General features: G+C 50.2%; 2 protein-coding genes across 2 annotated transcripts; both read right to left on the bottom strand.

The window, feature by feature from the left end:
• Positions 1–2,128: 2,128 nt before the first annotated feature.
• LOC118178602 (tubulin alpha-8 chain-like) lies at positions 2,129–12,122 on the bottom strand. Its single transcript, XM_035347297.1, has 5 exons — positions 11,981–12,122; positions 7,985–8,207; positions 4,790–4,938; positions 2,824–3,504; positions 2,129–2,616 (listed from the first exon to the last, which is right to left on the bottom strand). Exons 1-5 carry the CDS (start codon positions 11,981–11,983, stop codon positions 2,323–2,325), a joined length of 1,350 nt encoding a protein of 449 aa, XP_035203188.1. The 5' UTR covers positions 11,984–12,122; the 3' UTR covers positions 2,129–2,322.
• An 11,313-nt stretch (positions 12,123–23,435) lies between these two features.
• Positions 23,436–25,464, bottom strand: RABIF (RAB interacting factor). Its single transcript, XM_035347265.1, has 2 exons — positions 25,190–25,464; positions 23,436–24,925 (listed from the first exon to the last, which is right to left on the bottom strand). Exons 1-2 carry the CDS (start codon positions 25,430–25,432, stop codon positions 24,686–24,688), a joined length of 483 nt encoding a protein of 160 aa, XP_035203156.1. The 5' UTR covers positions 25,433–25,464; the 3' UTR covers positions 23,436–24,685.
• Positions 25,465–26,788: the final 1,324 nt, after the last annotated feature.

Genomic DNA, 26,788 nt, shown 5'->3' with positions numbered 1-26,788 from the left:
CTAATGACTGCACTGAGTGAGATTCCAAAAAAAAGCCAAATAGAAACACCAAATCACTGCTAAAAGCTGTACTAAAGCCCTGTTCAGGAATCCACTCCTACACATGCTGGCACACAAGTTTTAAAGGCAGCCGTGGTGCTGGCACTAGCAACGCCATGGCACCCGTGACCTACTTTATTATGAGGTTCCACACCAAAGACCTAGACATCTGTAAGGCATGAAGCAGCCTCTTTACACACTTGCTTGTGGTATTTCCATCAGATTAAAAATCTGAATACATCACAGAATCACAGAATTTTCTAGGAAAATTCTTGAGGTCTCTGGAAGAGACCTCAAGATCATCAAGTCCAACCTCTGACCTAACACTAACAGTCCCCACTAAACCATATCCCTAAGCTCTACATCTAAATGTCTTTTAAAGACCTCCAGGGATGGGGACTCCACCACTTGGTGACTCCACCACTTCCCTGGGCAGCCCGTTCCAATGTCTAACAACCCTTTCGGTAAAGAAGTTCTTCCTAACATCCAACCTAAAACTCCCCTGGCGCAACTTAAGCCCATTCCCCCTCTGCAAGGAAATGAAGTACATCTGACTTGCAATGAATGGCACTGCCTCTTGGGCTATGCCTAGCACATTTACTTAATCAGCTCATAAGCAGGAAAATAAGTTAGTCAAGAAGACTTGAAGCATTCTACAGTTGGTCCATGTCTACCCTGGAACTAAAACAAGCAAAAACGAGAAACTCACTGAAACCTGAGACTTGATCAGCTATGCTGCATGACTGGAGATATGATTTATACATTTCTACAAGATCATGGCTCACAAGACAGTCTGAGCAGTTGATCCAGGTTATAAGTCAGGTTTTAAAGCCTGAGGTTGTCCCCATCTATATAAAGCTTCCACCCACCCCTAAATTAGATGAACTGATTTAACCCAATGGCTGCAAGAACACAAGCAACGTGGTAACTCACAACTGAGGCTATTCTGCTAGGGCTTCCGTCTACAGAAGTGGCCTCTAAGTCTAAACTAAAAGCGATACCCCCACTGTGTATAGAGCAAGCACACCCAAGTCACAGCTAAAACTGAGGTCAGGGTGAGTTCATGTCAAATACTGCAGCATTATCTAAGTCCTGTAGGTTTCCCATACAGAAGGAAGTTAAGGCATTTTTCTTACCACAGCTAAGACTCCTGTGAAGCAGGTATGCTCACCTTAATCAACTAAGACAGGCTTCAAGGCTTGGCCTGAATCATGTTCAACAATTAAATCAGAAGGAATACAAAGAAGGTTGAAATAGGACTGGGAGGAATTCATCTCAAATGCCAGTCTCTCGGGGTCAGACTTTGGTATCATGTAACACTGATAATCAAGCATAACATTTGACTGTTCCACCTTTGATGGGAGAAATTTTTCAGAATCATCCATCTAAGGCAGAAATGGAAACAGGTTCTTTGGCTTGTGGATCACTACTCGTGTTCCCAGTCCCCCACCCAGACCATGCTGAAGGTTTCACAGAAGCTACATTCAAAGGTAACCTGATTAGCCAAATCCTCCTGCGTTACATCAGATATGCGAATTACCATTCCTTCTTCTGCTTTCCATGTAAGCCGAAACAATGAACTAATTTCTGAAAAAGAATCACTTTCAGGGAAAACTGGTGTTTAGCCCCAGGCAGCTAGCTCAGATTTTTGCTCTGAATTGAGCTTCTGCCACAAGGCTCACTCCACAGAAAGCCAACAGGCAGGGACTGCATCATTGTGGGAGGACAACGCAGCACCAGCGCAATCACCACAGGTCCTGACAGAAGTGACAGGTTTCTCATGCTACTGCTCTCCCAAAAGGGCATCTCTTCCCCCTCCAGCATACTATATCTGAATTACCCATACATGCCAAATCTATGTATAGCAGAAAAAATTAAATAGCCTTTGTCTTTAGGAGTTGCACCTTTTCTTAAGGTTAAGTTCCTGTTACCTTGTAGTGTGACTGCAGCATTAGAGCCTTGAAAAAAGAGTAGGTAAGTCCAAATCTTCCACCAAAAGCTTAAGCATGTTCTAGTCTTGGATTCTGGGGGCAAATATGCACTATTAGATCTTTAATGCCTTAAGGAAAGTAACTCCTCTAACTCTAAAATGATTGCTTTATTCACCTTTCTCAGAAAGAAATTTTATCTCAGACAGACTATTTGCGTATGGTTAATGAAGGTACATAGTGTTTGGACACTACTGAATGTCTTAAAGAAGTTTATTCCAATCATTAGACATGATTTACACTGCTACTAAAAAGGCAGTAAGTGGCAGAGACTTGCAATTCACTTTTGTTGCATTTAATATTCTTCACCTTCATCTTCTCCATCCATCGAGTCTGTGCCCACTTCTTCGTAATCTTTTTCAAGTGCAGCCAAATCTTCACGAGCCTCTGAAAATTCCCCCTCCTCCATCCCTTCTCCAACATACCAGTGAACAAAGGCACGTTTGGCATACATCAGATCAAACTTGTGGTCTAGACGAGCCCATGCCTCGGCAATGGCTGTAGTGTTGCTCAGCATGCACACTGCCCGCTGGACTTTGGCTAGGTCACCACCAGGAACCACTGTCGGTGGCTGGTAGTTGATGCCAACCTACGGGAAAAACAGAAGAAACCATGAGTTGCCTTCAGAATGTGACAGTGACTATAGTCAAAGTCAGAAAGCAGCTCTGTACAAGAGCATAAGCCTCCATTTCTTAAAGTCAGGTGCCTACAGAAGATTTTAATGAGAAAATAGACTTTGTACGCCCATTACAGTGAACAAGAAGCCCCAGAGATTCATCATGCAACTGAGACTTGCCTTAAAACCAGTAGGGCACCAGTCCACGAACTGGATTGTGCGCTTGGTTTTGATAGCGGCAATAGCAGCATTGACATCCTTGGGGACAACATCCCCACGGTACAGCATACAGCAGGCCATGTACTTGCCATGGCGAGGGTCACACTTCACCATCTGATTGGATGGCTCAAAGCACGCGTTGGTGATCTCGGACACAGAGAGTTGCTCGTGATAGGCTTTCTCTGCTGAAATAATTGGGGAGTATGTTACCAACGGGAAGTGGATGCGAGGGTAAGGCACCAAGTTAGTTTGAAATTCAGTAAGATCCACATTTAAGGCACCATCGAATCTGAGGGAAGCAGTAATGGAAGACACTATCTGACCAATGAGGCGATTGAGATTGGTGTAGGTCGGGCGTTCAATGTCCAGGTTCCTACGGCAAATGTCATAGATGGCCTCATTGTCAACCATAAAGGCACAGTCGGAATGCTCCAGGGTGGTGTGGGTTGTCAGGATGGAGTTGTACGGCTCTACAACAGCTGTTGAGACCTGTGGCGCAGGGTAGATGGCAAATTCCAATTTTGATTTTTTCCCATAGTCAACTGAAAGGCGTTCCATCAACAGGGAAGTAAAACCTGAGCCAGTGCCTCCCCCAAAACTGTGGAAAATCAGGAAACCCTGCAAGCCAGTGCATTGATCAGACTGAAAGAGAAAATAAATATGTTAAAGCAATCGTACACATTAAGAATCCCAAAACAACTCATTTAATACGTCGATCATTAATCAAGGAATTATCCCATAGAAAAACATTCCAAATTTGTATCCTTAGCTGTTTTAAACCACCCACATACTGGAAGGCAGCTCTTCTACTTCAAATTACTACCTCAAAGCTTTCTCTACCCCATCCTCATGCCAAGGCAGTTAATAATTAAGCAAAGCAATATTCAAAGAGCTACAGATCATCTACCCCTCATGCTGATTTGCTATTCTCTATCTGCATAAAGTGTAGGGTACCCCATCTTAGAACTACTGCTGTAGCTCTGCACAAGCTGCAAGCATGCAGCTCAGCTCAGGGAGATGAGCTGGCAAGTATTATGCTGCCATTCCAGTTTAGTCTTCTCAGATGAAGCAGCTAGACTGCCTCATGCTGAGAAAAAGAGTGCCACATGATGCTTACCTGAATTCCCAGGACTGGCAGGGAATTAAAGCAGCTTGTAAGAGGAAGTTATAAGCATATTTCTCAGGTCAAAGTACAGTCTGCTACAGTTTTAGCTTTAGAGCCTGTGGCAGCCAAGGGTTGATAATATCAGCTTTGATCCACAAAAGGTGTGTTTTCTACTAACTCATTTAGCATTCCATATTAAAGCACCAGAGGTAAAGTCCGGATTTTTTTTTTAAACAGTGAGAACACCTTGCCTTTGTGACACAGATTTGGCAAAGTACATACTAACTGCCCTAAAAAGGGAACTCTAACCCAAGCCGATGGCTTCATGATCTGCCACGTGATCAAAGTACTAGGAAGCCTGAACCATCACAACCTCCTGGGATTTATTCCCTTTTCTACTGCTGTTACCATAAAAGTGAATCAGAAATTTTAACAGGAGGAAATGCAAACAAAAGTCTAAACCACATATGCAAACACACCTACTTAAGCATCCTTGCAAGAGCCCCAGCCAGAGACCAATCCTTTTCCAGCAGAAACTATGCAACTCAGAATCATCTCTGTCCTGGCTTTCTGAAATTAACATGAAGCTAAAAAAACGTGGGGCATCTCATCAACATTTTAGGTCATTTGAAAGCCCTATCTGATAGAAGTAATCCAAACAGCCTCCAAGAATAAAAATGGATGCAGAGTAAGTCCACAGCTTCTCCTACCATGGAACAAATTAAGCTGTTTACAGGCCTTTGTATTTTGACAACCTAATTTCCAAGCCCTGTAAAACAAGATAATGAAACTCATTTAAGAGCCTTCAGTGAAATGTCTTACCAGTTTCCTGATACGTTCCAGGACTAGGTCAATTATCTCTTTCCCAACAGTGTAATGACCTCGAGCATAGTTATTTGCAGCATCTTCTTTACCAGATATCAGTTGTTCAGGATGAAAGAGTTGCCTGTATGTCCCATTCCTAACTTCATCTGAGGAGACAAAAATACGTATTTTTGTAAGTTAGCTTTCTATGTAGATCAGGTTTTTCAAGCACCTGGATACCTGGGGATTTCCAAAGTGTGGATACCTACTCCTGAAGGTATCCAGACTAAAATACCTTTGCCTATATAGGTAGATAAAAAGCAGCTTGTTTTCTGTTAGAAGGTGATACCAAATACAGTCTAAGTGCTGAATACCCGAGAAAAATTAATTTACTGGTTCGGAAACTGCCCTCTTTTCACAAAAAGTTTACATGACTCATGTGCCAGAACGATTTGTAACTGAACCATGCCAGCAGAATCTAAGACTCAGCTCAAGGCCCACCTCACAGATTAATATCTGAAATACTGCTTTTCCTCTGTATTTTCCAAGTCCTCCCGAAGCTGCTTTCTGCAGCCATGGGCAGTCAGAGCCTACTCTGCTTGCCTATCCCCTTGTTTCCTTTAACTGCGCTTTCTGCCAAGGGTAGAAGAGAATGTTCACATGGAACAGATGCTCCTGTACAGATCCTCAGTTGTTCAAATATTACTAGAGCAAATGTAAACTCTAGCATGAATGGCTGCTGTAACGAAGCCATATGAATGAACACAGAACACCCCCCACCCCCCATGTCCAACCTCCCTCCCTTTCCCAGCTACAGATCTGGAGAGCAATTTAGAGTTATGATCTCTACTTGCTATCAGAAATATGCACTTGTATCTAGCAGGCTAAAGCTGTGTCCTACCACGAAGCTAAAGGCACTCAGCATTGCTTTGTCTCTGGTTTAGCTCAAGCCATTCTTGAGCTATACTGTAATGCAGCACTCCATGCTTTAATTAAAATCAGGTGGAAAGCCAAGAGCTTTATTAACTACAGATGAAGTTGCCTGTGCACATATATTCTTTAAGTTGAAAACAAGTACATGAGACTTAAAGCTGTGTAGAATTCAGGATTTATATACACACTATTTGAAAGAATTTAGACTACCAGCTAACACTGTAGGTTGCAGTCCAACGCTCCAAAGTATTTCCATGACTGCACCAGAACAAAAAATTCAGAGAATTCTATTATTCAAAATACAGATGTTCGTAAGACTTCTTGCTTCACCTTTCTAAACTGAGAAACAAGGGTAAAAAGGGGAAAAATATAGAGCCTCAGGAAAAACATAACTGGTGGGCAACACAAGTAAAGGTGGTGCTGGGGAAGTAACAACTTGAAGAGTTAAGAGGAATAGTCACGGGACTGGGTAAAGCATGCTGGAAGAAAGAACTTGGAGTAACAGCTGAACAAGTTTTCCCTGGACATGCTAACCTCCATGTTTATGTGTAACTGGGGCAGATTTGAAGACACTTACATTCCTAGGCATGTTTCTGCTGCCTTGTTTCTTGGTGGGAAGCTTTGACAGTATTTTCACTTCCTAAACGGATGCACACGTACAGCGGTCAGGTTGCTTTCACTGAGGGCAGCATTGTTATGCAGAGGGGCATGCTGCATGCAAAAACCACACTAGCCCTGGCCAAGGAGTTAGATCTATAGTTTTCAAATAAGCAGGGCAGGAATAAGGAAAGCAGGCTAGTCCCCAAAGGCCTATGATGCAACCTTTGAAAGAAAAAGCCCTAACTTTTTTAGTCTTACCAAGCATTTCATAAGACAGCCTTTTGCTGATCTCCCATACTACATTTACATCATTAGCAAGCACTGGAACACTGCCATTTGCAATTTGTCCCAAGACTCACCAGCTCTTCCCCCAGAGGCAAGGTGAGAACTTTGCCACCTGCTCTCCTTCACCTCATTTCTCAGCCTTTCCTGGTTGCTTAGAGCCACCACCTGGCCAGCAGCAGAGGAAGCAACAACCATGGGGCTCAAGAAGACAGAATTATCTGACCTACAACAGCCCCTGGGAATAATACAGCGTAGGGCCAGAACGTGCTTTGACTCAGTGGACACAACCCTAAGGGACTGGCTTAGTGATGGAACTCAGTGCTTCAGGTTTATGCTTGGACATGACGACCTTGAAGGTCTTCTCCAACCTAGGTAATTCTATCCCAAAGCTCATTCACAGAACTGGCACTCCAGCCTCGACTTGCTCAGCCTTTTGCTCTCCTGCAGAATTCATCCCACTGGTTTGTTGTGTTTGTAGTGTTGCAATTCATCTACAAAGGACCCTCACTTTGTGTATCTAGGAGTAGCCCGAGCCTACTCACCCACCTCCCCTTCCCAACTCTTTCTATGTATTACAGAAAGCAGATGAACACGGCAACTGCACAAGCACAGGCAATGCAGACCTCCTCTGAGAGCCCGAAATCACCACCTAGGGCAAGACAGCCACAATTACTTCAGGCACATGGATTGGCAAGGGCAAGAACAACAGCGGTGATGCAGGAAAATGGCCTTGTGAAACAGGGGAGCTAGAATGGGGGAGCAGCTAATGCCACCGAATGGGGAACTGGTCGGGGCAGATGCGTGGGCTGAACATTAAGAGGCAGTACCGTCAGAGCATGGCTACAACAGATCTGCAGGATAAGAGTTGGTTGTTAGTCCAAGGTAAGGCTGCAGGAAGTGGTAGTGTGTACTTGGAGGTCCCTGAATTTAGGCTAACAATTGAGATGCATTTCTGCAAGCGCTACACAAGCTGGAAGATTGTTTTGGGAAAGCACAGGAATCTCTCCGATGTACAAGGAATCTACTTTGTGATGTCTAACAACCAAAAAAGGTTGCTGTTGCCTACTGTGCGCACCACGCCATCTGGTTTCAAGAGGTTGTAAGTAGTACCTCCTATAGCAAACGCACGTGGCATATTCAGAACTCCACAGGTTAGCAGAAGATAGCGTTTAATTGTTTAGGGCTCCAGAGCACACATTATTTGCCAGTCTCAATGAACACAAAGCTGAGCGTTTCCCGTTCCTAGGAAGACGTAGAGAAGCTTTACACAGTAAAAAAATTAAAGCCCCAAAGTCACAAGACACGAGAAATGGATCCCTTAGGCAAAAAAAAAAACAAGTTCAATTAAATCTTCCAGCATGTTCTCCAGACCCTTGCACAGAACCCCGTACTTACCTATGACGGCCGGTTCGAGGTCCACAAACACAGCACGAGGGACGTGTTTTCCTGCACCAGTCTCACTGAAGAAGGTATTGAAGGAATCATCGCCGCCGCCGATGGTTTTGTCGCTTGGCATGGTACCATTGGGCTGGATGCCATGCTCCAGGCAGTAGAGCTCCCAGCAGGCATTTCCGATCTGCACACCGGCTTGACCAACATGGACTGAGATGCACTCACGCTGCGGGGAGGAAAAAATTGGATCACTCCACAGAAACAGCGGTTTCCTTGTTTAGAAAACGTTCGCACACCCAGGTTGAACTCCCATACTGCAAAGCTGTTAAGACATTGGCCTCGTTGTCTTGGTGTTAGGGTCATCTGGCACAGAGTCCGGCAGGACAAAAAAGCTTCTTTCAGTCACCATCTACCTCCACCTCAAAATGGCCCTCTGGGACACTGTCATTCCTACAGACTGCTTCCTCTTGGTTCATCCTATCCTCAGAGAGGCAAGAAGAGTTTGATCAACTCTTCCAAATCCTTCAGCCAACTCCTCTTCATAACAGATACTGATTTAGAACTGATGGCCACACCTGGTGTTTGTTGGCCTACCTGTCCAGAAAACCATCCCAACGCTCCAAGCCCCATAAGCACTGCCACCAGAGGGAGCAAAACCTTCTGCAGGACCCAGGGCCATTTTGGTACATCCATACGTGAAATCAAACCTATCTTGATCACTTTAGGACAATTCCCCGTTCACAAGGAAGTCTTTGCTTATCCAAACCCTTACTATCACTCTGGAAATGTGAAACGTTAGGGCTCATGTTGCATTGCTGCATGCAAGATAATGAACTCCTCAGCACTGAACAGACCTCAACTACACTGAGCCTCATCTAAGTGGCGTACAAAACAGTTTGTGTCAGCAGGAAGAACAATTCATACCCATTTACAGACTCCCAAGTTGCCTTTGATGTCCAGAGCACAGTGCCAGCTTCCTTGTATTTCACCATACAGCTTTAAATATTAAAAGCCAAACCACAAGTGAACTATCTCCTAACTCCTGGTCCGTAGCGTTTTATATTAACTTCTGGTTTGGGGTTAGAGTCAAACGCATTCTTCTGAGTACAGAACACTTTGGAGTAAGTCACATTTTACCATGTTCAGACCCTTCAGCTGGGTGAAACAATTAGAATCCAAAATTTCCAGGAGAAGTGGGATCTAAAACTGCCTAGTTCACAAGACTAACAAATGCAGGGAAGTAGCAGCACTTTTTTCCAATTTCTTTGAGAACACCAAGAAATTAAAGTCTTTATTTGCTAAAACCACCTGTTCTCAACTACAGCACTGAGAAGCTGAGAACAGTTTCAGCTCTCCAACCACCTAAGCTGTGCATTCAGATATACAGCACCCAGAGCAACCCACAGTCTCTGCAACCAGCTGTGCTCCGAGCTGCTGCCATCCTGCTCCTCGCCAAGGCCATTGCTTCATCCGTCTCCAGGAGAAAGCACTGGGTTTGGCAAGGTACTGGAACAGCAGAGGAGAGCCAATACACACCCTGTAAATAGGGCAGCTTCAGTACACAGCCAGCAAGGCTGCACTGTCCCAGAGAAGCCAGGCCACATTCAGCTCCCAGGGAAGCAGGCCAGCCTCCAGCTCTTTTCCACTGAGAGGAAAAAGTACAACACTAACCCCATCCGTGTGCAGCCTCACCTGCAACAACGTCCTACCAGTGAGGTCCACTCCTAACAAAACTGCTGAGCAGCTGGAGGTCACTGAAAGGACGTGTGTAGGGACTAGCTTGCCCAAAAAAGTGAAATTGTGGTGGATGTCAAAATAATCCTGGGCTTTCCAGCATCAAGTGAACTAATATCACTTCTTGAAACTGCACAAAAAATGGTGATTTATAATTAAAAGTCTTGGAAGATACAGCCTGGGTAACACAGCCCCAGTTCAGGTCCTGCAGGTGTCGTCTTAAACACGTGCATGTTTACCTTGATCGAGTACAAAGTTCAGCACTTGGGGCAGAATGAGTCCCATGGCTCAGTACAAATAAAGGAACTGATAACTGCGAAGCAGCCCTGCTGAAGAGATCCCGGAGGTCACCACTGAAACCATCCTGAACGTTCAGCAAGGCATCCTCACCCTGAACGAGGCAAACAATGTGCCAGGCTGCCAAAGGAGACACATGGCTGCAAGAGAACCCTTCCCTCCCCTGCAGGAGGCTTCAGGTCAGTGCTAGGAAGATGCTGGGAAATCTGGGCTGGGTGTCAGGAAGAGCTTCACCTGCAGGGTGGTGCAGCCCCCAGACAGGTCACCAGAGAGGCAGGACGAGATCTGCCTCCTTGGAAGGTTTCAAAGTCTGGATTGACAAAAATGGGTCACGCAAACCTGACCTGGCACTAGTGTTGGCCCTGCTTTGGGAGCTCTCTTCAACTGCTTTTCTGCAATTTTACCAAGTGCTTTTACACAGTAGATGGCTGTTTAGTGAAACAAGAATTACTGTTAGGCACTAGTGTCTAAGCGTCTGCGTATTCCCTTCCCACCAAGAACCCTAACCAACAGAACAAACCCTGACCCTGGGAAGTGCCGTGTCCAAGACCAAAAGAGAGGCAACAGACAACTGTCATTACAGCTTTTGGCCTTCACACATCACCAGTGTCAGGTTAATAAGGTTTAAACCTGTACCACACACAGTACTGTTAAATGCCATATTCAAGGCACAAGTCAGGACACAGAACACTGAAGAAATTAGTACTACAGGCCCTCCCACACCTTCCACTTCCATACACTATTTTCAAGCACAGACTCAGTTTCACTGAAGTTTCCCACAGAAGTTGGGAAGTTCTGCACCCAACCCAAACCTTCCAAGCCCCTATTTGTCTCTACCTCCTTCTGTTACATGATCTGCTCCAGCTTAAGAGTGTCGGTTTGCCTTCTGTAACTGCCTTTTCTGTAGCTGCAGACTACTAAATGGCCCCATGGTGTACTCTTTGCCAGACTGCAGAAGCCCAGCTCTCTCCAACTGTCCTTGTGGATCATGCTCTAGGTCCCTTTCACTCTCCAGCACAGTATTTCAGGCACAGCTTCATCTGCGTAGAGGGAAAGCAAAGTTTCATGAAAACAGCTTTACTGGCTTATACCAAGCTCAACAACGTAGCCAGGAAGGTGGTTTTCCAAGTATAAAGTTGATCTCTCACCACTGGTGTTACCTGTAATAACTGCACCCCTTGGGAAGGCGGGGGCTGCAGTCACGCTGACGCTGCCTCAGCTAAAAACCTGACCACGAGCAGCTCCCAGGGGAGGGTGAGAACATGGCAAGGACATCACCTCTCCTGCCCAGTGCTCCCATACCATCTAACTACCGTCAGCTCAGCAGGCATTTTCTGTGTACCCATGAGGACGCAGGAGCGGTCTGTCACGTTTCTTAAATCCCCACATCATCACGTTTCTTAAACCCTCTCCTGCACGAGGCTTTGCCATGCAGACACGGCCCTCGTGCTTCCCCCAAGCCCCCTCTCCTTGCCCTGGAAGGCAGGGCGCTGCCCCCCACCTCTCACAACCCCCACGCCTTTCAGGCGCCCCTTCAACACCTTTAATCAGGGACCCCCAGGGGCGCTCCGCTCCAGCTTCGTTACCCGGCCGAGCCCCGGAGGAATTAAATCCCCCCCCGCTGCCCCCTCCCTGACCGCCGGGACAAGACGAGCGGGGCTCCGGGTGACAGCAGCCCCCAGAGGGGGAGCTCCCCGGCACCTCCCCCCTCCGGGGCACCTCCCTCCCCGCTGTTTACCCCCCACGGGTGCCTCAGCCCCTCTCAGCGGACCCCGTCCAACAGCCCCGGGGGGCGCGGGGCCCCGCCGCCGCCATGTTCTCGGCGGAGCCGCCTCCATTTTGGGACGCCTCCAGTCGTTACGTTCCGCGCCCGCCGTCAGGAGCAGGGCTCGCCCGTCCTCCCCTGTCCCCATCCCCGCCTCAGCGCCCGCAGCCGAGCCGGCCGCCGGCTCCCCCCGCCCCGCTCACCATGGCTCCTCGGGCCGGCAGCGCTGGGGGCAGCAGACGCGCAACGGGTCTGGGCAGCGCCGCGAATGCAGCCGCCCTGCCCCGGCCCGCCCTATATAAGCGAGGGGGCGGGGCTGCTGGCTCCCTCCTTCCTGCTCATTGGCTACTCCTCGCCCGGAGGCGTCACCCGCTCGCAGCGCTATTGGGTGGCTGCGCTTGGAGACTGTTCGCTTTACCAATCGGCGCCGGGCAGCGGCGGAGCGGGCCGCGCAATTGGAGCGCAGATATGAATTTCAGCTTCTTGCGCGAGCTATTGGTTGGTTCGTAAAGAGGGGCGGGGAGGGGGGCGGGGCTCAGCCTTCCCGCCAACGGAGGGCAGCGCCCATTTTCTCTCCTCAGGCCGAGGGGCTGCGGATCTCTCATGGCCCCGGGCCGGGGGGGTCCCGGTTGGGCTCTGGTCAGCGCCCGCCTGTGTCCAGCGAAAGCGGCCAGGCAAAAGGCTTGGTGCTGGGCTCACCCCAAACCAGGCAGGCCCTGAGGGAGCTCTGCTCTGGTGCTGGAAGTCACCAGGCCACACTGTGCTTGGCCAGCTCTCACCAGAAGCAGCAGTCACACAACATGAAGGACTTAAGTCCAAAGAACCTGGTCCAGAAAAGCCCTACTGAAATCAATACATTTTATGTAGAAATAAAATGCCCTAATGTAAACCAAGTGTTAAGACGGTGTAAAAACCTCATGGTGTGTCCTTATGTTAATAATATAATTAATACAAATAGTAATGTAATTTATATTAACAGAAATACTAATGACATCGCCAAACTTACTTTTTGGGTGTAAAGTGGCAGCTACACAGCACGCATGGGAAGCTTCATAACGGGAGCGCCATGGGAAGCACAGCATCAATTTCAGGAAATTGCTTCCCCCCCTGGCTGAGCTAAGCTTTTGAGGGCAGGATACATATTTGAAACAATTTTAAGCAATAACAAAGAAGTAGATCCTGCTTTCCTCTTCCTGTGTAGCTCTCCACTCCTGTGAGAAGCTTCAACAGAAGGGGCACAATGGTGGCTTAACCTCTGAAGGGAGCCTGATGCAGCTGTGTCAGCTCACCAGGGCCTACGGTTAGCTGCAATAAATGATGGAAATTGGTTAAACCCCCTCAATACTACTGAGCTCAAGAGGCTGATAACTGAAACCTGTCAAGGATGCTTTATCGCTGTCACTGAAGTCACTGTGATCATTCCAACACAGGGTGTGGAAATGAAACCTGAGAGGGTACAAACTCAGAATTACTGAAAGAAAAGACGGGCAAAAGGCCTCCGGAAAGCAAGGATCCCACCTGCAGCACTGGGACCAGTGCTGGGCTCCCCGGTGTGACAGAGAGCTGGGCAGCCTGGTGGGGAAGGTGCTGAGGGACTGGAGCATCGCTGCTGGGAGCAGAGGCTGGGAGCTGGGGCTGCTCAGCCTGGAGAAGGGGAGGCTCAGGGGCAGCTCCCCAAGGCCTGCACGTTCCTGCAGGGAGGGGACGAGGGGACGGAGCCAGGCTCCTAGCAGGTGCTGAGCAGAGGGGCAGTGCTGGCAGTGCTTTGCCTGATGCAGCCCAGGACACCGTCAGCTTTCTCTGCAGCAAGGGCACAGTGCTGGCTCAGTGCCCAAGCTGTCTGGGCATGCAGAACAGGAATCTGCAGCCACGGGTGTCTGCACTCAAATGGGAAGGATCACACCTGAAGTGCACGGCTTCTGGGACTGTCCTTCCTCCCAGTGATCTTACAACATCCCATGAGCTATTACAGCAATTGCTAATGGAAGATAAAAGAGAACAATGTCTACAATATTTCAATTTCTTTAGTCTTTTTTGTTTGTTTGTTACATCTTTTTTTTTTTCTTTCTTGCTATCTGTTGTGCTTTTCTCAATCCTTGTCCTGAAAGATAAAAAAGAAAACAGACCAAACTTTACTTCGTGATACCCCATGTTGCAACTGTATTTCAAATACTTCAGTGAGGTTTTTTTTCCTTCTCCTTTAAGCCTCCCATTTTAGGCATCAGGTGAGGCCGTGAAAATGTCTTGCCTTCATTCAAAAAATGTATTTGGTTCCGGCCTTTCAAATTTCTAAGAAAATCTTCAACCTGTGAGCTCGGCTCTAAAACCTACAGAGTTTTCCACAATTATATATATATTTTTTTAACTCCATGAATTATAAAATGCTCTGACCTGCAATAACACTCACACTACTCGAGCTGTCCTTTCAACTCCACCAGTGCAGGTGAGCAATGGGGCCAGCCCCTGAGTTGCCAATGGCACACAATCACACTGTGGTGTTTTATTCTCCTTTATAAATGTCACAGGACCATAAAACCAGAACGGTCAGACACCTTGCAAAAACAGAATATGAACGTGGTCTCACTGAGTGAGTGCAGCGAGTGCTCTCCTCGGCTTAGTTCACAAGTAAAATTGGACTCAGGCCAGGCTGGGGTATTACAGCCTGCCTTGGTCCAGCTTAAACGGAGGTTTTCACATACTTAACTACTCTACTAATTACCTGGTCTGATTTGTCTTAACAGCTCTGGGAAATGGATTTTGGCACAGAGCTCAGCTCTGTAAAGCAGCATTATCCCCAATAATCTGGACTTAGCAGGACTGCTCCAGCTGCACGAAGTGTTTCTTGACTTCAGTGAGAAAATCGGGTTTTGGTGCTATTTTGACAAATTGCATGCAGCTGCTCGGGCACCTGAAATCTGCTCCGTTGTACTGCATGAACTGCAATAAAGCTTCAGTCCGTGGGATCTAGCGGCATAAAAAGGGCAACAAGACGGTGGGACCAGGCAGCTGGTGGTTCGTGCTGGGTTTGCCTCGGTGTGCCTTGCCATAGCTGCAGTGACGAGAAATAACGCAGCCCTACAGAAGCTGGTGTTGCTGGATGCCTGGAAAAACATTTCCATGGGACTGAAATGCATTGGTTTTAGTCCGGCTAAACATTACTGTAAAGTCCTAGGGGCTACCGTGTATCCACAACTTCTTGAATTTTTTTTTTTTTTTTTCTCCTGGATATTATTTCTGAGTGCGGTGTGAGAAGTTTTCATATTTCTCCAGGATTTCTCTGTGTCTGGTAATGCTATCAAGGCCCTCAGAGCACAGACTTTGGCTGTGTACCATGTTTTCAGTGAATATGACACTTCCAGAAAATGCCAGAGGGCTGTGTACTTGTGATAAAGCCTCAGCAGCTCCACAGTGGGCCTGGGGCTTCTTGGATGAACCTTCTTTGAATGTTCAACCGTGCGGCTCTTCCTTTCTGTTCTTTCTGAGAAATGTTGGAAAAATGATGCATGCCCCAGTGAAATCCTTGATGAAAACGTGATAGCCGTACCCCCGTACCTGCCTGCTAAATGTCAGAGCCAGGTTGGACATGATCTGGGGTTTTCATGCACTGTTTTCCAGCACTCTGATTGCAACAGTGAAATGCTGCAGGGTCTCAACTCCTCGTTCCCAGTTCACAGAAAACTCTTGGTGTCCCGCACTATTACAGGATCGGGTATTTTTGGGGCGCTGGCGAGGAATTCCTTCCAAATCACCTCGCGGGGATCTTGACGTATTTTGCTTTTGCTTTAAACTTCATTTGCAACACGGGGTGCGGCTCCCTTGGGGTCACCCGATCCGGGAGCGTGCCTGACCTTCTGGAGGGAGGCCGGCCACCCTGCCTGGGGCCGCTCGCCGAGCAGTTTTACGGGGCCTCCGACTTTATGGGGCCTCTGACTGCACGGCCGACCTTTGGCTGCTGCCGAACACGGCTCTGCGAGGCTGGGGAGGGAAGAGGTTCCTGACACCGAGCAAAGCAGCGCCTTCGTTAGCCCTTTGGAGAGGTGGAAGACAAACAGGGCTAAACAGGGCGTTTGTTCTTTTTTTCTCTCCGTGGACTTGCAGGGAATGGCAGCTAAGGGAAGTCTGGCTAGGAGGAAAGGGGGAAAGCTGTGCTTCCTGCACGGCGTGATGAGATTTTTCCTTGGTTTGATACTTGCTGCAGCCAGGTCCTGCTTAGCCTAACTCATCTGCCCACTCAGGCTGCTTCCCGACCCCGCTGTCGGTAGCTGCACGAGCAGACAGCACCGTGCCCTTTCCTGCCTGACTGCACCGATGTGAACTAAATGAAGCAGGCAAATCCAGAAAAGATAGCCAGAATGGGAAGCTCTGTTTCGCTACATCAGCTTCAAGTCATAAACCACTGCAGCTCTATCTGCAGATCTCTCCTTGCCCCCACGGGCAAGGTACAAAGGGGCCACAACCGTAGCAGAAAGTGCACACGCAGGAGATTTCCAGTGCCTGTGCAAGGTGAACGTCAACGAGCCCTGCTGGAAGGGAAGGCAAAGCCTGCGCTGCCACGGCTGTGGGTAGGGCCCTGCAAAGGAACTGCCTGGGCAAGTGGGGTGCACCCGAGCACCTGGGGTGCTCAGGTCCCAGAGGGACACTGCAAATGTTGTGGCAAATCAGCTCATATCGCGGGGCTTTGATTGCAGGGCGAAATGTTTATCCCATCACACGTGGAGACGCTTGCTCCACTGATCTCAGGCCAATCCTCCACGGGAGGACATGGATTCCCCGCGAGGGTTTTGGGAAGGTGTGCTAGATGCCAAGAAATATCTTTCATTTAGAGCAGAAAAATATCCAACTAGACGGAGCTGAATTAATTTCTGACCTAAACACTCCCCGTTCCAGATGGGCTGGAGATCCGTAGATACGGGGCTGATGACAGAGCACGTAGCTGGAGTGGGTCGGACAAGGTAAGCAATTGTTCCTCTCCTGAACGCTGAGCACGTTTGGTAGGCATATCTCTAATTATATGATTACAGCCTGTTTATACCCGATCCTCTCCCTTGCAGGGAGTGTCAAAACAAGTGGAAGGATGTGCTCGAGTTGCCAGATTGGAACCCCAAAGGGCTGGGCTCTCCTTTTGTTTTGCGAGATTTCCTACGTGATAGGCAGCAGAACGTGCGTACAAGGGAGATTAATATTTCACTGGCAAGTTTAATATCAGCGTTCTCTACCTTGATCATTTGACTTTGTAACCTTAATGGGCTAGCAATGTAGCTTCTTTGCAGGTAATCCTTAAACAAGTTCCTGTTTTTAATGGCCTTAAATACATTCCCTATTTTTAAATATTTCATTATTTGCTCTTGCAACTGTTTTAATCCTGCTCGTGCAAGCATGGACTTTGCTACCTGCCCTATTTTTTGTTCTCCACAAGTCCACGTTGCAGGGGCTGTTTCCAATCCCTGCTTGCTTTAAATGCTGCTTCAGCCCTGCCTTTCACAGGGTAGTTCCTGCCTGCCTGAGGTAACAGACCTCCAGCAGATATTTGTAGGAGCTGAAACAGCTTCTCTGTCAAGCCCAGTCATTATTTATTTTATTTACTTTACACCTTATTTATTTATTTATTTATTTTTACACGTATTTCTAGTGTTTGGACGTTCTTATCTGTACTGGTGCTGTGCTGCGTGGTTCTTTCGACCAAGCAACAACACGGCAAACAGCTCCCATGGCAGCCCAGAGCTGCCTGCGGCTGTACCCAGGCAGCAGAGTTTGGGTGAAGGGACACAGATCCGAGTCCGTTCCTCCACCTTAAGCACTGCATCGGCCTCCTGGTGACAACCAGGCTTCGCTGACAGCTGTTACACCACCAGTTGAACATTAGTTTGGCTACATCAGCAGCACGATAAATGTGATTGGAAAGGCAGGGGGTGCCAAGAAATGGATGCCAGGAAATAGAGCGAGAGGTTCCCAGCTGACAGGAGCTGCACTTTGTGCTGTGCTGCTCCAAGTGCTGCAACGGGCACGGTGGCTTCACCTCCCCCAGAGTTGGGAGCTGGGGCCTTCAAGGTTGAGAGCTGAGCCTTCAGACTGCCTGCTGACACCTGCAGCTGGATCTCTCTCGGGAGAGATCCTCATCAATGGAGGTTCCTCACCAGCCCAAAGCCACTTTCCCCAGACATCTTTTCTCCTCTGGAGCTGAGTGGTGTGTTTGCTGACTCCTGGCGCTTCTGTCCTCGTAGCCTTTTTGGTGCAAGTCCCTTGAACCCATCACAGCTTGACAGAGAACAGCATCCTTCTGCCCGTGGCAGAGAACAGGAGCCACAGGCTGCTCCCTCCCCAGGAAAGCACGAGGCAGCTCTTGGAGCCACGTCTTCACGTGCCATTGCCAGAGATTCCAAAGTAACCAGAGGCTCTGCAACGAGCTGCGGTCTGGATGTTTGCCATGGAAAGAGCATGCTCTTCATAATGTTCCAGGCAGCGTGCAGAGCCAGCTGCTCCAGGAGGAGACAGATACCTGCGTTGACATGGCTTTGCTTGTTTTCCCTTGCTCTAAGGGCATCTCTTCCAGCTGTGCTTGAACAATTGCAGGGGGTTGCTCCTGGCAGCACGCACACGAGCGCTTTGCCTCTGCACGCACAGGGATTAAGGTAAGCAACTGTCTCCCTTCCTCCAGGGGAATTCAGAGCCTCCTGGAAGATAAGGAACATGAAAGCGGGAGCAGAAACGCAGCTGAGTATACACACACTCCCTGCTGCTTCCCCAGCGAGCAGCGGGGATGGACACATCCGTGCGGGAGCGCCGCTCGCTCCAGGGCCTGCGGCTCCCCTTGCTGCCACAAATGGCTCTGAAAGACTTTTCAAGGACAGACGTTGCCGGCAGTTCTGTCCTGTCCTGCCAGTCTAACACCCGCCAGGAAGGCAAGCGGCTGGAAAAAACACGGCTCCGGCTCTCACTGCTTTGGCCTCCTCTGGCGGCTGAGCTGCGGCTGCATTGGTCAGAACTTGCCCCGCTTTCAGGCCCAGCTCATTTATGGGATGGGAGCCTGCCTCGAGCTGTTCCCCTCCACCCCAGCCGACACATCTGAGACTCCTGCCAAGGAGGGAAGGGTCGCTGTCTGTTTCTCCATGCAGCAGCCATATCGGAATGGTTCCTATTGAACTGAAGCCCCCAGAAAGTGACCGTGATGTGTGATCGAGGGATAGATCCTCTGCCCAAGCTGTCACCCCCCACGTAGCGCCCTCTGAGCTTCAGACGTGTGGTATTTAAATCAGGTTGCAGCAGCCCATAGAGCTGGCTGTGCCATTCCAGGTGAAGCATTAGAAAGATGCAGGAACCAAACCCTCCGAGGGGCCTCCTGCATCCCCTCTTAGGAGATGGAAACACGATCTGAGCAACCCAGAAACCTGTTCAACTCCTCCCCGATTCATTTAGGGACCAAAGCACTTCATTTTTACGCCCTGCGTGGTCTTTAAAGCAAGACACGTTTCCATACGCCTGCATTTCACCCAAAGCACACCTGTGAGAAGACACCCTTGGCTTCTTTCACCCGGCTGGGGGCTGCAGCCCACCGCTCAGTGATCTGCACTGCCAGGCCACCATCTCCCCCCTCTCCGACACAAAAAGGACCAGCAGCACTCACAAGAAAGCTGCACTTGAAGAACCCGGCCGACGAGCAGCTCAGCACAGAAGTATCATTTCCGCTGAGATGCACGACAGAAATTGGTTAAAGGAGCACAAAGCTGGCTTTTACGAAAACCTTTCTCTCTTTGCACTTTTATGCTAAGTTCCACTCGTCTGTTGTGGTTTCTTTCCGTGGCCCCCAGCAACTGCAAAATACTCGGTGGTTTTAAGCAAAATACTTGGTGGTTTGGTGTTCCTTTGATTCTAGGCTTTGGCCATTATTAACCTGGCTTTGCAGGAGGCAGGGAAGCATTTCCCTGCGCTATTTGTTTACGGCCCCTGCAGCTATTTCCTATTATTTCCTATCCTCCTACTTTTCTTGTTCTTGCCAGGGAGTGAATGGTCAGGCACGTAAAATAACACGCAGGGACTTTTTATGACACATTTCAGACATCCCGCTTCTCCTAAACACTCACACCTTGTACAAACTGCCCGTGCTGATACGGCAGCGCCTGCCGCGCGGCGTAACAGAGCTCTGCGGCTCCGAGGAAAGAAGCAAGGGAAGACGAGGAGATGTAATTCCAGAGCTCTGTCTCCTGGTAAACCTGGCCCTGTTTTTGTCATTCCACAGCCCCTTTCCTGAACCCTGCTGAGCTCCTTGACGTGCGACATGCTGCCAAGGATTTCTTCAGTTAAGAGATGAGGAATCATGGAGACGCCCTGGTGTTGTCAGGCCCAGAAACCAAGACCTTTTTGCTGACCTGCAGAGCTAGGGAATGAAGGGGGCCTCGATTTCCAGCCCCCGCTCCAAGCACCGCTTACTTACTTCCATGAAATGCACCTTAAGGAGGGAAAGGTGTGAACACAACCTCTCACCAAGGGGTGACTTGTGGCAGTTACCCGAGACAGATTTCACAGCCTGCTGCTGCCCAGCATAGGAAGACCCTGGTCTCGTGAGTGAAGTCTACGCAGCTATTTACGTAGAAGAATCCATTTCCAGATCAATTTAAAAGCAATCTTCACGTGGAAATAAGGGTTTCTGCTCTGTCTTGTTGACGATAAAGATGGGCTGCAAGATGCGTGTTAACAGGTCTTACGTAAGCATTTCCTGTACCTGAAGTCTGGCTCTCGTCTTTTTTTTCTTTCCTAGAAATTCCTGCAGGCAACTGGAAAACAGCTTTGTGACATGCTAGATCAACAGTGAAAAGATTACACGTGGGGCTAAATTTTTACTAGTTCCTGCCAACACCAGGACTGTCCAGCACTTCACTAGATGCTCCCTAATCTGATGTTGCTGCCTATTGCATGCAAGCAATCCCCCTCGAGGCCAGACTTGCTGACTGCAGACATTCCTCCTCTACAGCTCAGTATCACAGTGGAACTGCCCAGGCTGAAATTCCACACAATGACGCTTTTCCCCTCCTTTTTTTTTTCTTTGGGAGGGGTACTGTGGGTGATGGGCTCCTGCGAAGCCCTGCTGCATGGCTGCACCTTTGTTGGGAGGACGTCCCCGCCTGCGCTGCGTGGGCTTCAGGGCTGCATCCCCCAGCTGCAGGAAGCCAGGATCCTACCCGAGATTGAAAGATCCCAAGATCTCGTGGCACAAGTTTCCTACAGAGAATTCCCAGCACGTCGTACATTTCCTCTGAGCATTTCCACAGCCTCCAAAATCTTTCTACGTGATCCTAACTCGTACAAAACAGCAGGAACCACAAACCTGGGGCCCCTGGAGGATGCACCCACTCGGCGCATCTCTCGCGCTGCGAGGCTGGAGGAATTTTCTTTCCCATCTCTGAGCATCGCCGCACTGCGGTGGATTTGAATCTCTGCCGCGCTGATTTGAAGGCTGAGAAAAAAGGCTGAGATCTCCCAGCTCTTCTAAGAGAGCAGCCCCATTGAGACGAAGCAGTGACCTCTACCACTCCTGCTTGGGCCATCCTCATAGAAGAGAAGCCCGAAACCGCTGTGAATCACCCCAGAACGGCTGCACCTCAATGTCACAAGAGCAGCCGGCACTGTCTGAGCAACAGCAGCATCCTCCACAGCGAAGGGGCAAGTATTTAATGCTGATTAACACTTCAGCTTTGCAAATTTAATGTCAATGAAACTCCGTCGTTGAATCCCACTACTGAAATAAATCTTCACTTCCAAAGACGTTGCAATTGATATTATTAAAAAACAAAACAAAAAACCAAACCACAACACCCACACTGTTCAAATATGCAAAACTTACCAAAGATTGGATTGCCTACAAGACAGAGGCATCTTCTTTATTGTTTCCCCTACCGCTGTCACATCGTCTGTTCTTGTTTTCTTCCCAGGTCACCGGCAAAGCTGCCTCCACCTCTGCTCCACCCCAGTGCTACCCACTGATGGTTGCCCAATATCAGGATTTCACACACATTTTTTGGGAGGTGTCATTTACTCAGCATTAGCCAAGCTGATATCCCCAAGCCTGCCCTGCACAGCGATGTCTTAAATACAAAACTACTGCAGAGGACACTTTATATCGCAGTAACACAGACCAGAATCTAACCATTATAGGTCAAAACACATCCCTAGTAAACAAACCGAGTGATAAAGTGACACTGAAGCGATGCGATCCCACTATTTCCTTGTGCCTGTGCAGAACCCACACGAAGCTCTCCTGCCCTTCTAGGTTTCATTTCCTCACTGAACCTGGTCAGCTACAGAGCTTAGGGCTAAACAAGCAGAAGGGCACGAAGAAAGCAGCACAGTTTTCGTGCTGTAGGTGCATGTGACACGTTTAGCAAAGACATAGCACAAGACTCACCTTCTACCCCAGCGAGAGCCTTCATCACCAGATTACAAAGGTTTTACCCCCATCCCACTGGCTGCCCACAGCCAACATCTCGGTTGCTTCACTTTTATATGAAGGCAGTCTTTGAATCTGCAAAGCGCAGGTGCTCGAGCACTGGAAAAGAAAGGACTCGTTTCTCCCTCACCTGCTGTCATCAAACCAGACCAGGATGCCTTTCGGGATAATCTACCCGAGGCTGTGCCTGCCTGTCCTGGTTTCAGTTAGGACAGTTATTTTTCCCTCCTAGTAGCTGGTAGGGTGCTATGTTTTGGCTCAGGATGAGAAGAGTGCTGATAACATGCTGATGTTTTAATTGCTGCAGAGCACTGCTTATACTAAGCCAAGGACTTTTCAGCTTCTCACTCTGTCCTGCCAGCGGGCAGGCTGGGGGTGCAGCAAGAGCTGGGAGGGGACAGACCCAGGACAGCTGACCCAAACTGGCCAAAGGGGTATTCCATACCATCTGACGTACCTCTTTTTATTTTTTTTTATATTTATTTTTTTTTTTCCAAAAGAGCTCTTGTGGTTTAACCCGGCTGGCAGCTAACACCACACAGCCGTTCGCTCACCCTCCCCCCTCCCTCTCTGGGATGGGGGAGAGAAACGGGAAAGTGAAGCCTGTGAGTTGAGATAAAGACAGTTTATTAAGATAGAAAATAATAATGATAATAATAATAATATGTACAAACAAGTGATGCACAATGCAATTGCTCACCACCTGCTGACCGATGCCCAGCCCAACCCCGAGCAGCCGGCCCCCCACCCCGGCTAGCCACCCCTATATATTGTTCAGCATGACGTCAGATGGGATGGAATACCCCTTTGGCCAGTTTGGGTCAGCTGTCCTGGGTCTGTCCCCTCCCAGCTCTTGCTGCACCCCCAGCCTGCCCGCTGGCAGGACAGAGTGAGAAGCTGAAAAGTCCTTGGCTTAGTATAAGCAGTGCTCTGCAGCAATTAAAACATCAGCATGTTATCAGCACTCTTCTCATCCTGAGCCAAAACATAGCACCCTACCAGCTACTAGGAGGGAAAAATAACTGTCCTAACTGAAACCAGGACACTGCCTTAGGCTCCTGCCACCAGGATGGTTTTAGGGGAGAGAAGTGAGGCAAAAGCCTCTCCCACAGCCACAAGGAGCAACATTTTTAATCTTTCCCTGTGACAGATCTTGGTTTTGGTGGTGCACAAAGAACTTCATTGCCCCAGCACAATGCCAGCTGCGCCTTTACAGCTGCGTCAGTACCAGAAGTGTTTATTAGCACAGCATACTGATACACCTCCTGCAGCAAGGCATGTTCTCTGGAGACGTGCCTCAATACAACCACTGCAAAGCTGCTCCCTTATTCATACAAGAGTTTGCAAACCGAGAACACGAACTGGACCGTGACTGCCAAAAGACAGAACCGTGCCTGCTGCAGGCTCCTCGTTTTCAGTCAGCTTTGTGCCCATCTTTTAAAAGAGAGAGGCCAGCACTGGACGCAATATCCCAGCACTGCTCTTGCCAGCTGCTTTTACAGAAGAGGAATCGTCTCCTGACATCTGTTTAACATGCACACAGCTGTTTTGACATTCTTCAGCACTGACACACTCGGTCATCAGACGCTGCTTGTCCAATGATTCAAATCCTTTTCAGGATGGAATCTCTTCACTCTTCCTTCCTGGACATACCACGGACTTGCACTTTCTTTATTTGCCACTCTGTCAGCGAGCTCTAGCTGTATCTTATTTTATTTCCAAGTACTCAGTTGATATAATCACGTTAGTTAAAATGCCTTACACACACTTTAGGTGCCACGTACTCTTACAGGTTACAGCGGTCAAGTAGGATGAGGTTTTAGAGAACCTAAATGTTAAGGTTTGGGGCAGGGTACATCTCTGAAAATCAACGGAAGATACAGCCTTAAACCCTACAAGTGCTTTGGCTGTGGTTTAGACAATTTATGCTGCCACCATGATTCAACACAGCAGTCCTCATCTCCTCTTGCCCTTGTGCCAGCACCCACATTTGTAAGACAAACCAATCAGCCTGAAAGACATCCTACCACACGGAAACAGCTGCCACACAAGGAAGAAGTGACAGAGAGCAGCCAAGAAGGCCTGGGACCGCTTCTAGCAACAGTGGCAGATCAAGCTACTTGGTGAAACTGTCACAGTGAGCTGTCCCTGCGGGTCACTGGGGACCTCCCACCAGTGACACCCTCCCCATGTAGGCTCTGGTGAGGAGCCAGCTGTGCTGATGCTGCGTTTCTTGGTTAGTTTATGGATCAGTGCCCTGGGCCGGGGCAGCCAGCAGGGCTGTAAGTCAATAAAGCCGTGGTGTAGCCAGGCTGTGGTCAGTCAGGCGCAGGGCGGCCAAGCAGTGTTCACCCAGCTGGGCTTCAGTTCAGCCCCTCGAGTTGTCCCGGAGCAGGGCGGCTGGGCTGCAGGGCTTCCTGGCAGCCAGTGCTCATCATCCCCGTCCCCAGCCCAGGCCGCATCGCCGCTGTCACTCGTGGGCCACGCGCTCCAGTGCCACGTAGAAGCTGTCCTTGTCGTCCAGGCAGTGCCAGCCGATGGGCCCCGCCTCGCAGTCGGCGCACACCAGGAACTTGACGTTGCCCACGTCGCGGGTGAAGCCCACGTTCTCGAAGGAGAACATGTCGCGCACCAGCCAGTGCTCCCGCACCACGTCCCCGCCGTTCGCTGCCGCCGCCACCGCCTTCTTCCTCATGGCGGGCAGGAGGAGCTGGGGGGAACACGGCATCACCGCCCTGCCTGCGGGGGGCACCGCCGCCCCTCTGCCCCCCCATTCTCCCTTCCTGCCTCCCCCTCTGCCCCCCATATCCCCCTTTGCCCCCCCCGTCCCCCCCAAGCCTCCTTCTGCCTCCCCCCACCTCACTGCCCCCCTACTCCTCCTCTCTGCCCCCTCCCCTCTCCCTGTGCCCCCCCCCATCCCCTCCCTGCCCCCCCTTTTTACCTCCCTCCCCCCCCCCCCTCAGCCCCCCCTCACCTCCCGCCGAGCGAAGGTGGCGGCGCCGGGCAGCAGCACCCTGGAGCCGCAGCGCTGGCACAGCACCGCCTTCAGGTTGCGGCCCTGCGCGCACACCAGCTCGGCCGAGCCCGGCGCGGCGGGAGGAGAAGGAGAAGAAGGGGAAGAAGAAGAAGAAGGGGAAGGAGGGGAAGGAGCGGTGGGGGCAGAAGGGGACGGAGGCGCCGCCGCCGCCGGCTCCATCCCGGCGCAGGCCGCCGCCATGGCCGCGCAGGCGCGCTGGGGCCGCCACCGCCCTGAGGAGCGGAGCTGGGCAGTGACGTGAGGCAGCGCCGTGCGCATGCGCCGTGCGGGGATGGCGCTGAGGGGCTCCCCCTCATGTCGCCCCCCCTCAGGTCACCCCCTCCTCAGATCATCGCCCCCCGGATCACTGCCACACACATCACCTCAGATCACCCCCCTCAGATCATCCTCCCCACATCATCCCCCTCAGCTCATCCCCCTCAGATCACCCCCCTCAGGTCACCCCCCTCAGATCATCCTCCCCACATCATCCCCCTCAGCTCATCCCCCTCAGATCACCCCCCTCAGATCATCCTCCCCACATCATCTCCCACTCAGATCACCCCCCACACATCACCTCAGATCACCCCCCACATCACCCCTCTCACATCACTCCCCCCCTGCCAAAATCCCCCCCACAGCCCCACTGAGGCCCCACCTGGAGCATTGTGTCCAGTGCTGGGCTCCCCAGGACACGAGGGACACGGAGCGAGTCCTGAGGAGGGTGCTGGGGCCTGGGGCACCCCTGGTACAGGCCAAGAGAGCTGGGGCTGCTCAGCCTGGAGGAGAGAAGGCTGAGGGGAGACCCGTCCGTGTGTATAAATGTCTGAGGGGAGGCTGTCGGCAGGATGGAGCTGGCCTCTTCAGTTGTGCCCAGCGACAGGACGAGAGGCAGCGGGCACAGACTGAAGCCCAGGAGGTTCTGTCTCAATATGAGGGGCAGCTCTGTGCTGTGAGGTGACAGCCCTGGGACAGGATGCCCAGAGGTTGTGCAGTCTCCTCTGGAGATATCCAAACCCTGCCTGGCTGCCATCCTGCGCAGCGTGCTCGGGGTGACCCTGCTGGGCCGGGGGCTGGACCAGGTGATCCCCAGACCCTTTCCCACCTCGGCCATTCTGTGACTCCGTGAGGTGGACAGAGCCATTCCTACGTGAAATGGGGCAGTTTCATAAGCTGGCAGAGACCAGTTGGCAGCCAAAATCTCTTTGTTAGGCAGCCAGCTGGGCCGTGTGGGGACAGGCTTATGGTGTCTGGGAAGGACAGAGGGCAGGCGGTTCCTGCGGGGCTGCCGCGGGTGTTCGCCGTGACCCCATTTCTGAGAGCCTGGGCTGAGCTCGCTCCAGCACAGGGCAGCTCACGGAGGCACGGAGGGAACTGATCCAGTGGGGAAAGAGGGGAGAAGAGTGCATTGGAAAGGCACAATGGCTTCCAGGACAGGAATCTGGAGTTTGTTCAGCCTGACCCTGACAAGACAGCAGCAGGCTGTGCCAGTGGCTCTGGGCAGCTGTGCAGGAGCCCAGGTCCTGAGGCCCAAGTGACTTCAGCTCGCCCGACACT

Source organism: Oxyura jamaicensis, chromosome 26, assembly GCF_011077185.1.
Source record: "Oxyura jamaicensis isolate SHBP4307 breed ruddy duck chromosome 26, BPBGC_Ojam_1.0, whole genome shotgun sequence".
NCBI lineage: Eukaryota > Metazoa > Chordata > Aves > Anseriformes > Anatidae > Oxyura > Oxyura jamaicensis.
This window is presented reverse-complemented; position numbering and strand designations above follow the sequence as displayed.

Bases quoted from the DNA above. Each gene is read 5' to 3' on its own strand.
- LOC118178602 (XM_035347297.1), bottom strand. The intron at 4,939-7,984 runs GTAAGTACGGGG...TTGTCTCCTCAG, and splicing joins CCTCGAACCGGCCGTCATAG to ATGAAGTTAGGAATGGGACA. The intron at 2,617-2,823 runs GCAAGTCTCAGT...TTTTTCCCGTAG, and splicing joins GGTGCCCTACTGGTTTTAAG to GTTGGCATCAACTACCAGCC.
- RABIF (XM_035347265.1), bottom strand. From the start codon at position 25,432: ATGGCGGCGGCCTGCGCCGGGATGGAGCCGGCGGCGGCGGCGCCTCCG. The intron at 24,926-25,189 runs GTGAGGGGGGGC...TGTTCCCCCCAG, and splicing joins CCACCTTCGCTCGGCGGGAG to CTCCTCCTGCCCGCCATGAG.